This window comes from Lithobates pipiens, unplaced genomic scaffold (assembly GCF_037356315.1).
Source record: "Lithobates pipiens isolate NorthernLeopardFrog02 unplaced genomic scaffold, aLitPip1_a1.2 Scaffold_18, whole genome shotgun sequence".
NCBI classification, from domain to species: Eukaryota; Metazoa; Chordata; class Amphibia; order Anura; family Ranidae; genus Lithobates; species Lithobates pipiens.
This window is the reverse complement of record NW_027507758.1, coordinates 601,149,257-601,163,850: the sequence shown is the minus strand read 5'-3', so window position 1 is coordinate 601,163,850 and position 14,594 is coordinate 601,149,257. Positions and strand designations below refer to the sequence as shown.

The window sequence follows — 14,594 nt, the reverse complement described above, 5'->3', positions numbered from 1 at the left end:
TGCTGCCCCTGGAGTTACAGCTCTTCAATTAACCCAAAAGTCCTTATTGGGAAAACTATCTGTTTCAGAAACCATTGTGATTGTTAGCTCTTTGGGCAATCTTCACTTTTTTTGTGTGTTTTCTAATTATTGAGGGCTTTTTTTTTTTTATGTAGGCAGGTAGAAGGATAAATCGAATATTAAGCTAGTAAAAGTGGCTTCAACCTGGCTCTGTCCAACGCATTTTGCCCTGGCAATGGGGCTTTTGTATATGAGAACTTGGAGCAGCGTCCTACATTTTTTGGTTTATAACCTGGGTGCTCGCAGGTTTGATACACAATCCGGATGGATTGTGGTCAAACAAGGAGGGAGTCATAGGGATCCCAGAAGCTGTTGCTCCCTTAATTTTGTGATACCTTCATGGTCCTGGACACATAGGAAAAAAGCCCTTTTTACAACTGTATAACCAAAGCTTTTGTACACAGAAGGCGCATTCCCTGGTCAGTCAGCTAGTGGACTCATGCCTCACCTGTGCACAAAACAATGTTCAGGGTCCAAAACACGGTCTTGTCAGGGCTGGCTTAGCCCTTCCTCCTCTGGGCTGGCCACTCAGCTGTCGGCTAATTGCCAGCTCTCTTCTCTTTCCACAGTTACCAGCTGTTCCCGATGATGCTCGTCTGACCTGCCCATTTAAAGCCTTCCTGCTCACTTTTTCTTTTGCCTTCGCGTTGGTCACATCACAGGGAACCATCTCCTGCTGTTTGTTTCAAGGCTGGCTTGCTGACATCCCTCCTGGCTTCTTATCCTGCTTGCGGTTGCTCTCCTTGGATCCCTGACTTCCGGACTGGCTATTACCCGATCTGGTTTATGAACTTTGGACTGGCTGACTATCCGATCTGGCTACAGGACTCTGGCTATCCTTGACTACGCTTTTTTCTATTTACCTTTTTATTTTTATTAATAAACAAGTGTGATTTGATTGTACTTCTGCCTCAGTCTGTTTCATGGTTTCTGACAGGTCTACATGGTCATCTCCCACCCCCCTTAGGTCCCTTGCAGGATATACAGATATATGTAACCAATATTAATTTTCCCCTCAAAATTACAATTCTAGCCTCCTCTCTGCCAAGCAGAACTATTTTATCACTCTCATCAGCAACCTATCATCCCGTCCCCGTCAACTCTTCTCTACTTTCAACTCTCTACTTCGTCCTCCACCCGCCAACTCACTCACTGCCCAGGAGATCACCCATCACTTCAAACAGAAGATTGATACAATTCGCGCGGAATTCTCTACTGTTCTGATACCCTCCACGCTTTACACATCATGCCCACAGGCACAATCATTACTTTCCTCTTTCAACCCCACCACTATAGACAAAGTTGCTAAACTACTTGGTAATGTCCACCTTACCACCTGCCCTCTGGATCCTGTTCCCTCGCAAATGCTGCGTTCACCCTCTGACTCTATGCTACACTCTCTAACTCACATCTTCAATCTCTCCCTCTCTTCTGGCATCTTCCCCAACTCTCTAAAACATGCACTTGTCAAACCCATACTTAAAAAACCCTCACTGGACCCATCCAATCCTAACAACCTATGCCCCATCTCCTTGCTCCCCTTTTTATCCAAATTACTCGAACGTCTGGTCTACAACCGACTGAGTGTCCACCTCGCTGATAATAGCCTTCTCGATCCCCTTCAGTCTGGATTTCGTCCTCAACACTCCACAGAAACTGCTCTCCTAAAACTAACAAACGATCTACTAACAGCCAAAACCAATCGACATTATTCTGTACTCCTCCTCCTGGACCTCTCTGCTGCCTTTGATACGGTTGACCACCCCCTCCTTCTCAAAAAACTCCACACCTTTGGCCTCCGTGACCTTACTCTACGATGGTTCTCTTCCTACTTATCCAACCGCACCTTTAGCGTTTCTTACAACTCTACTCCCTCCTCTCCTCTTCCTTTCTCTGTTGGGGTCCCCCAAGGTTCTGTTCTTGGACCACTCCTATTTTCAATCTATACCTCCTCCCTGGGTCAACTGATAGCCTCCCACGGCTTCCAATACCACCTCTATGCTGACGACACCCAAATCTATTTCTCTACCCCTCAGCTCACTCCCTCTGTCTCCTCACGTATCACTAATTTACTATCAGATATATCAGTCTGGATGTCACATCACTTCCTCAAAATCAATCTATCCAAAACCAAACTTATAATTTTTTCTCCCCCATATGCCCCTTCCCCTGATCTCACTGTCAAAATTGATGGCACAACCATAAGCCCATCCCCTCACGCCAAGGTTCTAGGTGTAGTCCTGGACTCTGAACTCTCCTTCAAGCAACACATCCAATCACTGTCCAAATCATGCCGCCTCAACCTCCGCAACATCTCCAAAATACGCCCCTTTCTAACCAATGACACAACAAAGCTCTTAATTCACTCGCTGGTCATCTCCCGCCTCGACTACTGCAACTCCCTTCTCATTGGCTTACCTCTACATAGTCTATCACCTCTTCAATCCATTATGAATGCCGCTGCCAGACTCATCCACCTTACCAATCGCTCTGTGTCTGCTACTCCTCTCTGTCAATCGCTCCACTGGCTTCCGCTCAGCCAAAGAATTAAATTCAAAATACCAACAACTACATACAAAGCCATGCACAACTCTGCCCCCAGCTACATCACTAGCTTAGTCTCTAAATACCAACCTACTCGTCCTCTTCGTTCCTCTCAAGACCTCCTGCTCTCTAGCTCCCTCATCACCCCCTCCTATACTCGCCTCCAGGACTTTTCCAAAGCCTCTCCAATCCTATGGAATGCCCTACCCCAATCTGTCCGCTTATCTCTTACTTTATTAGCTTTTAGACGATCCCTGAAAACACTTCTCTTCAGAGAAGCCTACCCCACCCACACCTAACTGTATTTTCATTTTCTCCATCAGCTCATCCCCCCACAGTTAATACCTTTTGTTTCAATTTGACCCTCCCTTCTAGTTTGTAAGCTCTAACGAGCAGGGCCCTCTGATCCCTCCTGTATTGATTTGTATTGCAAGTGTACTGTCTGCCCTCATATTGTAAAGCGCTGCGCAAACTGTTGGCGCTATATAAATCCTGAATAATAATAATAATAATTTCACACATATGCCAAAACAAAAAGGGAAACATCAAATATCTTTGCGTGATGGTGGACAAATTTTCTTCCTGGCCGGAAGTCATTCCCGTTACAGGAGAGACAGCGGGGATAGCCACTAGATGTATAATCAATCATTGGATTAGTAGGTTCGGTTTGGCTGCTACCATATACTCTGACCAGGGGCCAGCTTTCACAGCAAAACTCACCAGAGAATTAGTGAAAGTTCTGGGGATACAATGGAAACTCCACATTCCTTACCATGCCCAGAGTGCAGGAATAGTGGAAAGAATGAACAGGAACATTAACTTCTTGTGATCCGCACTATAGCCGAATGACGGCTACAGTGCGGACCTGCTTTGCCAGGACGACGTCTATCGACGTCGTCCCGTGCACGAGCGGCCTGCGCGCTGTGATCAGAGAGTCTATGAGACTCGCCTGATCACAGGTCGGAGCAAGGGGTCGATCCCGACCCCTTACCACGTGATCAGCTGTCAGCCAATGGCAGCTGATCATGTGATCACAACAGAGCTGGTAATCGGAAGCCGATCATGGCGAGCTGGGGACAGCTCATCAGTGCCCCCCTGCCACCTAAAATATGGCAAAAAGTGCCACCCATTAGTGCCCACAATATGCCTCGCACACACAGTGCTGCACCTCAGTGCCACATATCCACGCCCAACAGTGTCATGTACCAGTGCACATCAGTGATGCCCATCAGTGCCCAGCAGAGCCACCTATCAGTGTCCATCAGTCCCATCTATCAGTGGTACCTATCAGTGCCCATCCATACCACCCATCCGTGCCACCCATCAGTGCCATCTTATCTGTGCCCATCAGTGCCCATCAGTACTGCCTTATTTGTGCCTATCGGTGCCACCTTATCTGTGCCTATTAGTGTCGGCTTAACTGTGCCTATTAGTGTCGGCTTAACTGTGCCTATTAGTGTCGGCTTAACTGTGCCTATCAGTGCCCACCAGCGCTGCCTCATCAGCACATTTCAATGAAGGAGAAAAATTATCTGTTTGCAAAATTTTATAACAAACTATTAAACATGATTTTTTATTTTGCATCTTTTTTTGTTTAGCAAAAAATAAAACTCCCAGCTGTAATTAAATACCACCGAAAGAAAGCTCTATTTGTGGGGAAAAAATGATAAAAATTTCATTTGGGTACAGTGTTGTATGACCGCGTAATTGTCATTCAAAGTGCATCAGCGCTGAAAGCTGAAAATTGGTCTGGGCAGGAGGGGGGTTTAAGTGCCCAGTAAGCAAGTGGTTAAAGAGCCTAACCTATATTCCTTACAGAAAGAGCACGTGAAACATTTGGTAAGTAGCCTTACTGAAACCTACGACAAGGTTGCCGTCACCTTTTCTCGTCTCTCAACAGAACCAACACATCCCTTCATACCAGGAGACAAAGTGTTGATCAAGCAACTTGCAGTCCGCAAGCAACCAGGTCCCGTCTTTCAAGGTCCATTTGAAGTCCTCAAGGTCTCCAGGACAGCAATTCTGACCGACCAAAGCCCGCAATGGATCCACACATCAAGGATAAAGAAAGTGGCAAAGCGAAAGCAGCAAGAAACGGAGATGTACCCAAAACCAGGACCAAACGGATCCGAAGAGACTCTGATGCCATCATTCCCTGCCCCCTTCCCCCTTCGGATCCAAAGAGACTCTGACCCCATCGTCCCCTGCCCCACAGACCCCCTTTGTCCCACAGCCAGGTTGCTTTTCTTCTAGGTCTCCTCAAGCCCCAATCCACAAAGCCCAGAAGGTGCAATGTTAAAGCTATTTTCATTCTGTCAATTGTACTAACCATCAAGGTATTCTTATTAAGTGTTTTTGGGTGTTGGCTTACATCATTATGTGGAATGAGTGGGAATGACAGTATAGGGGTCAAGGGCAGAGCTGCATTTATGGGGATGAATTATATTTACCCCTGCCATACACAGACAGAAGATAAGATGTCTAAAGCACAGGCTGCAGCAGTAACTGGGTATCACATCCAGAGGAGGGATGGGCCATATAATATAGCAGCAATCATATTGTTAGCAACATACAAAGGGGAGAACAAAACGTGGTGCATGCATCCCAATCACCTACCAACACAAAAACTTGTGAGTAAATTTAAAAAACAGATGATAGAAGCCAAGGGTATCAATAGTGTGATGCAGCATAGGAGATCCCACAGACAACCTGAATACCCCTGTCACAACCAACACTAAAACTATTGTCTTTCTCAAAGACAAGAAAAGAAATCCTAAAACCAAATTTGGACAGCGATAATAATGGAGCTCAATTAGACCCAGAGACCTATTCAGTCCCCGATACCATCTCACATCACTTCACAATGATGCATGCTTTCCCAAGAAAGCAAAATCATTCTGAATGCTGGGTGTGTTCTCATATGGGCACGGGCCGTTCCCATGGTTGGAAGGCCCATCACCCTAGAACAGCTGCTAAATATCACCCAGCAGGTCCCTTTAGCAAAAACTACTACAATTAACAAGCCCTTGTTTATTACTGGGTACACCAGGAGACCCCAATTCTGTTTCTTAAATGGAGCATGGAAAGATCTCTATAATGCCCAGTTTTGTAGAGATACTTTGGTAAATTTCACCATGTTAGACTTACCCCTAGCTCTGAATGGTACAATAGAAGTAGGACTACTTACACATAATATCCCTAACCTTGATGATCGAATATCCAATATGTCCCGTTATAATATATCCAAATGTGCCAGAGGATAGAACTTATCCCGAGCACTTGAATGGTTACAAGACACACATATGAACAGCCCTTGGATGGGGCAAGGGGAAGATGATACCCCCTCTTTGGGAGATTGGTTGTGCCTTGTAGGACTCCGATCTAAACTAAGTTCCCCCAAGATAGTACCAGCACCCCATGTTCCACATCGGTGGATGGTTTGTTGTGGCCTGTGGTGTCACACCACTATTCCCTACCCCATGTACAGCAAAACATCAGGTTGGTGTACCCTTGTAGAAATGATACCTCTCATGGGGACCACAGGAGGAGATTCTCCTGTCTCAATGATACCAGCACATGGCCACTTAGAGTTCGGGAGACACAAAAGAGAAGTTACTACTTGATGGGATAAAGTGTTTGCATCATTCGGTGGAGCAGGTATGTACAATGCTCTCACCAAGGTGGATGAATTTGGGATGTTGGTAGATTCTTGGATGAATAAAACCGCTATAGACATAGGATTGCTAAATGAGGAACTGAGAAAGATTTTGTTTGAACAAGGAATTATTAAACAGAGACAGGAAAGAATGATGATGGTCCTCACTGGACTTTGTGACATTACAGGAGACAAAAGCCTGTGCTGCACATATATGAATAATCTGACTAAGCCATTCGAGGACCTGAAGGTAACTGATTACTATGAAATTATAAAAGGACACAATGATGAAAGGGCAACGTTACAGGACCGAATGAGACGTCTGGGAGACTCCTGGAATCCATTCTCTGGCGTGGGAGGTTGGTTTGGTTCGTTCTGGGATAGTATCATGAACTTCTTTAAAAAAGCAGGAATGATCCTCATCATGATACTTATCCTGGGAATTGCAATTTATGCTACCATCAAGATTGTATTCAGTCTGATGGGTAGAATAACCAAAATCAAACCTCCCGCTTCAGACCCAGACACCGCCATGGCTATGTTCTACTCAGAACATAAGTGGTACTGAGCATGATCAAGAGAGGACTTCGTCCTCCATGATCAAAGGAGGGATTGTAAAGATAGGGAGAGTCACCCTTTAAGTTTATACTCATCTTATTATAGTAGAAACTGCTTGCATAGATATATACATATCTGATGTATATATATTTGATAAAGGTTATTGGAAACAGCTTCACATGCAATGCTTTGCAAGTTTCTTCTGAAGTGCAACTTCGCAAAAAACAGGACGCGCTTGTGGTCGCAGCTGACATTTAAGTTTTGCAGACTTAGAACATTTTAGGGCGAAGTGGAACATTGGCCTGCGGTAATATGTTCAAATTATGATAAACAGCTTAGGGTCATGAAAACACATACATATATATATATATATATACACACACATACACACACACACACTTTTTCTTATCAGAAATCCCCTAAAAATTCCGCTTATTGTATGACGAACATAAATGTGGATGTATATGATTGGTTGCTCAAAAGGCCTAACCCATTGTGTCTTGTGTAATTTGATTGGCTGACAAAAGGGGCCTGCATTCTGTCATTGTGCAATGTCTGAAGTGCATAAATTCTGTATACAGGAAATAATAAATTGTATTCTTGATAATCCATTCAATTGTGCATGGTTGTCTTGATTTACCCAACCGGTTGAAAGGGCTTTCCAGTGACCACTAAAGTCCAGCTCGAGCAGAACCAGAGGGGCGCACCTTACAACAATTAGCCACAAATTCTCACAGACACCCTCCAAAATCTTGTGGAAGGTCTTCTAAGCCTCGTACACACGATCAAACAATCCGGTGGAAAACAATCCCACCGTGTGTGCTCCGGCTGACTTTTTTTTTACCCAAAAGTCCGGCAGACTAAGAAAGTATTTTTGCACTCCAATACGTCCGCTGGACTTGCATTTCGGCTGACGATCCGGCCGTGTGTGTGCCAGTCCGCCGTACTTTTGAAATGAGCGGACTTTTCCCGCCCGGACAAAAGTCTGCTCATTTTGAGCGCGTCTCCAGGTAGCCGGGGCCAGCAAAGGAGGCGTCGCTGGCCCCGTCACCTGGTATGGACTTAAAGGGGAATCCCTACGCCAAAAAATCGGCGTGGGGGTCCCCCCCTAGGTCCATATCAGACCCTTATCCGAGCACGCTACCCGGCCGGCCAGGAAAGGGGGGTGGGGACGAGCGTGCGCCCCACCCCAAAGCACCTTGTCCTCATGTTAGTTGTCAGGGTCTGCGGGCGGGGGGCTTATCGGAATCCGGGAGCCCCCTTTAATAAGGGGGCCCCCGGATACCGGCCCCCCACCCTATGTGAATGAGCATGGGGTACAATGTACCCCTACCCATTCACCTGTGGAAAAAAAAAAAAAAAAAAACAACACACAAGGGTTAAAATAGTTTATTGCAAAGCTCCGGGGGTCTTCTCGCCGGACTCCTCCGCTATCTTCTGCTAGCGGAGGAGACCGGCTTTCTTCTTTCTACGAGGCAACATCTCCAGAAGAGAACAGAAGATGGCGACAGCGACAGCAGACCGGGCCACCGCTTGTAAAAGAGCTATAAGAAGGCACGGTGGCCGGGCAAGAAGAACCGAAGAGGGGGACAAGACCCCCGAAGTCGGAAGAAGAGGGCGGCGGCGAAGAAGAAAGCCGGGCTCCTCCGCTAGTAAAAGAGCTAGCAGAAGATAGCGGAGGAGTCCGGCGAGAAGACCCCTGAAGACGGAAGACCCCCGGAGCTGTGCAATAAACTATTTTAACCCTTGTGTGTTGTGGTTTTTTTTGTACATTTTTTTTTTCACAGGTGAATGGGTAGGGGTACATTGTACCCCATGCTCATTCACATAGGGTGGGGGGGCCGGTATCCGGGGGCCCCCTTATTAAAGGGGGCTCCCGGATTCCGATAAGCCCCCCACCCGCAGACCCCGCCAACCAACGGCCAGGGTTGTCGGGAAGAGGCCCTTGTCCTCATCAACATGGGGACAAGGTGCTTTGGGGTGGGGGGGCCGCACAGCCCTCCCTTCCCCAAGGCACCCCCCATGTTGAGGGCACGCGGCCTGGCGCTCGCTCGTCCCCACCCACCACCTTTCCTGGCCGGCCGGGTAGCGTGCTCGGATAAGCGTCTGATATGGACCTGGGGGGGGGACCCCCACAACGATTTTTCCCCCTTTAAGTCCCTCGCTGGCCCCGGCTACCTGGAGACGCGCTCAAAATGAGCGGACTTTCCTCCGCGTGTGTGGGCGAGTCCGTTCATTTCAAAAGTACGGCGGATAGTCCGGCGGACTTAGTACGCCGTATTAGTCCGCTGAAAAAAAAGTGCCGTGTGTGGGCAAGTAGCTCGTTCGGAAAGTCCGCCAGACTAAGTCCGCCGGATAGTCTGCTACGTGTGTACGCGGCATAAGAAGAATGGGGGGCTGTTATGTCCACAAAGGAGGAGTAACACTAACTCCACAATAATGGCCATAGTAGGGAGCAGCTCTATATAAAAGGCCATAGGGGATGGGGAATCAAAATGAATGGCCATAGGGGGGCAACTCAATATTAATGGCCATGGGAGGGGGGTAACTCTATAATAATGGGCATTGTAGGGGTACTCCATTTTAGTGGCCATAGGGGGATAACTCCATAATAATGACCTTGGATAGGGCAACTGCATATTAATGGCTGTGGGGGAAGGGGGATAACTCTGTATTAATGGCCATAGGGGGGCAACTCCATATTAATGGCCACGAGTGTGGGGTGGCAACTATACAGTATATTAACCTTAGTAAAATTTTACTGAAAATTTGCCACAGGCTCAGTGAAGCAACTCCATATTAATGCCCAAGGGTTGGCAACTCTATAATAATCGCGATTGGATAGGAACTCTTTATTAATGGCCACAGGACGACAACTCCATATTAATTTCCCTGGATGATGGGGCAACTGCATATTAACCCCTTCCCGCCGAGCGTACGCAGATGTGCGTACTCGGCTTACGGGGGGTATACTAGGATGATGCCTGCACATGCAGGCATCATCCCGGTACCGTTTTTTTCAGCGGGCGATTGGCTATCCAGCCATACCAACCGATGCGGCTAAAAGCCAGTCGGCTGTTATGCCGGAGGAGCGGGAGGGGGCGCCCCCCCCTCCCGCTGCTGTTACCGGTGCTCCCGCTCGACCGGGAGCACCGATTTCATGTCCGCTGCCTCCGGCTGCTGGGGAGGAACTGGAACGAAGCCGTAATCCGCTTCGTTCCAGTCTCCTCATAGTAAACACGGAAGCGACGTCATGACGTCACTTCCCATTTACTCGGCTGCCAATGGCGCCGGTTTTAAAAAAATATACGGTATTCAGAATCGCAGTTTTCGGCGATCTGAATACATTGAAGTGTAAAGGAGGGGTGGGGGGTCTTTTAGACCCCCGATCCCTCCATAAAGAGTACCTGTCACCACCTATTACTGTCACAAGGGATGTTTACATTCCTTGTGACAGCAATAAAAGTGATCAGTGATTTTTTTTTTTTTTTAACAATTTAGTCATTTTAAAATAAATCAAAAAAAATTTTTTAAAGCGCCCGCCGTCCCGGCAAGATCGCGAAGCAAACGCATACGGAAGTCACGCCCACATATGTAAACGGTGCTCAAATCACACATGTGCAGTATCTCCGTGATCGTCAGAGCGAGAGCAATAATTCTGGCACTATACCTCCTCTGTTACGCTAATCTGGTAACCGTAAAAAAAAATTAAAGCATCGCCTATTCAGATTTTTAGGTACCGTACTTTGTTGTCAATCCACGAGTGCGTGCAATTATAAAGTGTGACATGTTTGGTATCTATTTACTCGGCGTAACATTATCTTTCACATTATGCAAAAAAATTGGGCTAATTTTACTGTTTTCGTTTTAATTCATGAAAGTGTCCCTTTTCCCAAAAAGTTGCGTTTAAAACACTGCTGCGTAAATACCATGTGACATAAAATATTGCAACAATCTCCGTTTTATTCTCTAGAGTCTCTGCTAAAAAAAAATTTTTTTAATATAATATAATATAATATAATATATATATATATAATATACCCCCAAACATTATATATTATATAATATATGTTTGGGGGTTCCAAGTAATTTTTTAGCAAAAAATATGGATTTTAACTTGTTAACACCAAATGCCAAAAATAGGCTTAGTCATGAAAGGGTTAATGTTCGAGGGGGAGACTCCAAATTAATTAATGGCCTTGGATAGGACAACTGCATATTAATGGCCATGGGGGGGGGGGGGGGGCACCTCTATATTACTGGCCATAGGGGGGACAACTCCGTATTACTAGCCATGGGTGTGGGGGGGGGGGGCGCAACTATATATTAATGTCCATGGGGGTGCAACCTCATAATAAAGACCATTGGAGAAAAGTTCATGTTCATGATCATAGAAGGGCAACTCCATATTAATGACTATGGGTGGTCAACTCCATAAAATTGGCCTTGGATGGGGCAACTGCAAATTAATGGTCATGGTGGGGGAGCAACTTTATATTAATGGCCATAGGGGGGCAACTCCATATTAATGGCCTTTGGAGGAACGTTCATATTGATGGCCATAGAGGGGCACAGGGGCAGACTGACAACTCATGGGGCCCCCAGGCAATAGGAGATTATGGGGCCACACAGTATACACACACACCCACACACAGTATACAATCACAGTATACACAGACATGTTTCTATTGGCTGAGAAGGTACTGGAGAGGTGGGGCAGCCCTGATGGGGCCCCCTGGTGGCATGGGGCCCTCGGGCAGTGCCCGAGTGGCCCAATGGTCAGTCCGCCCCTGGAGGGGCATCTCCATATTAATGACTATGAGGGGTCAACTCCATAAATTTGGTCTTGGATGGGGCAACTGCACATCAATGGCCATGGGGGGGGGGCAACTCTATACTACTGACCATAGGGAGGCAACTCCATATTAACCACTTGCTTACTGGGCACTTAAACCCCCCTCATGCCCAGTCCAATTTTCAGCGCTGATGCACTTTGAATGACAATTGCGCGGGCATACAACACTGTACCCGAATTAAATTTTTATCATTTTTTTCCCACAAATAGAGCTTTCTTTTGGTGGTATTTAATCACAGCTGGGAGTTTTGTTTTTTGCTAAACAAAAAAAGATGCAAAAAAAAATAAAAATCATGTTTAATAGTTTGTCATAAAATTTTGCAAACAGGTCATTTTTCTCCTTCATTGAAGTGCGCTGATGAGGCGGCACTGATAGGCTGCACTGGTGGGCACTGATAGGCACAGATAAGGCTGCACCGATGGGCACAGATAAGGCGGCACCGATGGGCACAGATAAGATGGCACGGATGGGTGGCACTAAGGGGCACTGATAGGTACCACTGATAGATGGGATTGATGGGCACTGATAGGTGGCTCTGATAGGTGGCACTGCTGGGCACCTTTGTTGAGGCAGATTGTGGGCACTGCTGGGTGGCACTGTGGGCACTGCTGGGTGGCACTGGCAGGGCTGGCCGTGATCGGGACTGATGTCCCGATCACGGTCGCGGGTGATCGGCTCTTTTTTTCTCCTCGCGCTGACAGCGCGAGGATGAATAATAGCCGATTACCGGCTCCGTTGTATCACATGATCAGCTGTCATTGGCTGACAGCTGATCATGTGATAAGGGGGGTCGGGATCGACCCCTTGCTCGGATCGGTAATCAGGCGAGTCTCATAGACTCGCCGATCACAGAGCACGCCGCGCAGGCCGCTCGTACACGGGACGACGTCAATAGACGTAGTCCCGGCAAAGGAGGTCCATACTGTAGCTGTAATTCGGCTATAGCGCCGGTCTCAAGTGGTTAATGGCCATTGGGGTAAAATTCATATTGATGGCCATAGAGGGGCAACTCCATATTAATGACTATGGGTGTTCAACTCCATAAAATTGGCCTTGGATGAGGCAAATGCATATTAATGGCCATGGGGGGGGGGGGGGGGGGTTCAACTGTATATTAATGGCCATAGGGAGGCAACTTCATATTAATGGTCATTGGAGGAAAGTTCATATTGATGGCCATAGAAGGGCAACTCCATATTAATGCCCTTGTATGGGGCAACTGCATATTACTAGCCATGGGGGGAGGGGAGACACCATTTTAATGGCTGGGGGGGGGGGGGCAACTCCACATTAATGGCTATGTTTCTGAAATTGGATAACCAACAAGCTTACATAGATAAGATAGTTCTGGGCCTCTTGGAGAACTTTACGGACTAGTAGAGGAGTGAATATGACCGATCATTACAGTGTGATGTCAACCAGGCCTGAAGAATTACAACTCACCCATTTTCCGAGCAAATCTCTTCTTTCTTCAAACACCTATGTAAATAGAAAGGTTCACAGCTGTAAATCACATGTACACATCATTCAATTGTGTATTATGTTTATTTCCTATTATCATCTGCTCAATCTAGTGGCCATAATGTATTAGTATTTTTCTGAAAAACCTAAATCTGGAAAATACTGCTTTATGGCCACTAGAACTATCTTAAGAAATAAACATATTAGAGACAATACAGGGGATATTTGTGACAGCTGTGAGGCATTCACACAGCAAATTTCTTTACAAGTCTGACAATGATATATGTTATAATGTTTCAAATACAGACTAGAAAAAGGAGGCAAAAAAACACAAAATAATATGTTACACATGTTTAGGGGTTCCTGTCTGTGAAATGTATAGAGAGCCAGAAGAAAAAAAAAGGCCTTTAAAGCTCTGTACTTACTAGTCCTTCAAGTCGCATGACAAGTCGAAAAACATGTATTTTAATGGCCACTGTTCTAATTGCTGTGACTCAAGTTGCAGGGACTCCAAAAAAGTTGCCTGCACTACTTTGATGCAACTTTCTTGTGACTTGAATGCATTGAGTATATTAAATAGCATTTGAAAGTCGCAAAGCTGAAAGTCAAGCGGCTTTGGAGTGAGAAAGCCTTAATCCTCCATTATGTACAAACAGCACCTTCTAGCATTATTCTTTAAGGGTCGGTCCACCTAAAAGTTCTGTTCTAGCTATAAATGGATCCTGGTGGGTGGAGTCAGCCCCCGACTCCCTACATGTCCAGGATAAACCAACAGTGAGCTTTCCCACCCATAACTCCCGACTCTGTCTACCTGGGAGCTTTGAGTGTCCCCACCCCTCTTTGTGTGCCCCGCCTGTTACATTCGCAATAATATAAAATAAATAAAAACAGGGATGGTGGGAACCCCTCATAATAGGCACAGCAGGTATATAGACCCAGGGACTTAGCGCATGGAGGGGGTACCCCCAAAATGGGCACAGTAGGTTTACAGAACCAGGAACTCAATGCGGCAGAGATGGTAAGAACCCCTCACAATGGGCACAGCAGGTGTATAGGCCTGGAAATTCAGCACAGGGATGGTGGAAACCCTCATAATGGGCACAGCAGGTGTAAAGACTTGGGAACTCAGCACAGGGATGGTGGAAACCCTCATAATGGGCACAGCAGGTGTAAAGACTTGGGAACTCAGCACAGGGATGGTGGAAACAGAGGTGTACCTAGGGTCTCCAGCGACCTTGGCGAAAATCTGTATCAGTGCCCCCCCCCCCCCATTATACATTGTCACCCCCTGTATTTTTTAATATGTTCAGGTGTTTTTAACTAGCCTTGCAGGAAATATGTAATTTTTGCATGTGTGCGCTGTAATCTGTTTTCTATTATACATTGTCAGTCTACATTTTTAAGAGTAATCATTTGTATATATTTATCTCAAATCTGCCTCTTCCCCTACACTACACACT

At 46.3% G+C, this 14,594-nt stretch overlaps 1 protein-coding gene across 2 annotated transcripts in view; it reads right to left on the bottom strand.

Annotated features, from left to right (window-relative positions):
* Positions 1-14,594, bottom strand: part of FBXO16 (F-box protein 16) — a 110,310-nt gene that overhangs the window by 76,838 nt on the left and 18,878 nt on the right. For both annotated transcript variants that reach the window (XM_077489242.1, XM_077489241.1), the window contains exon 3: positions 13,117-13,152. In XM_077489242.1, coding sequence (XP_077345368.1) covers positions 13,117-13,152 — 36 coding nt within the window. The remainder of the gene's footprint in view (positions 1-13,116; positions 13,153-14,594) is intronic.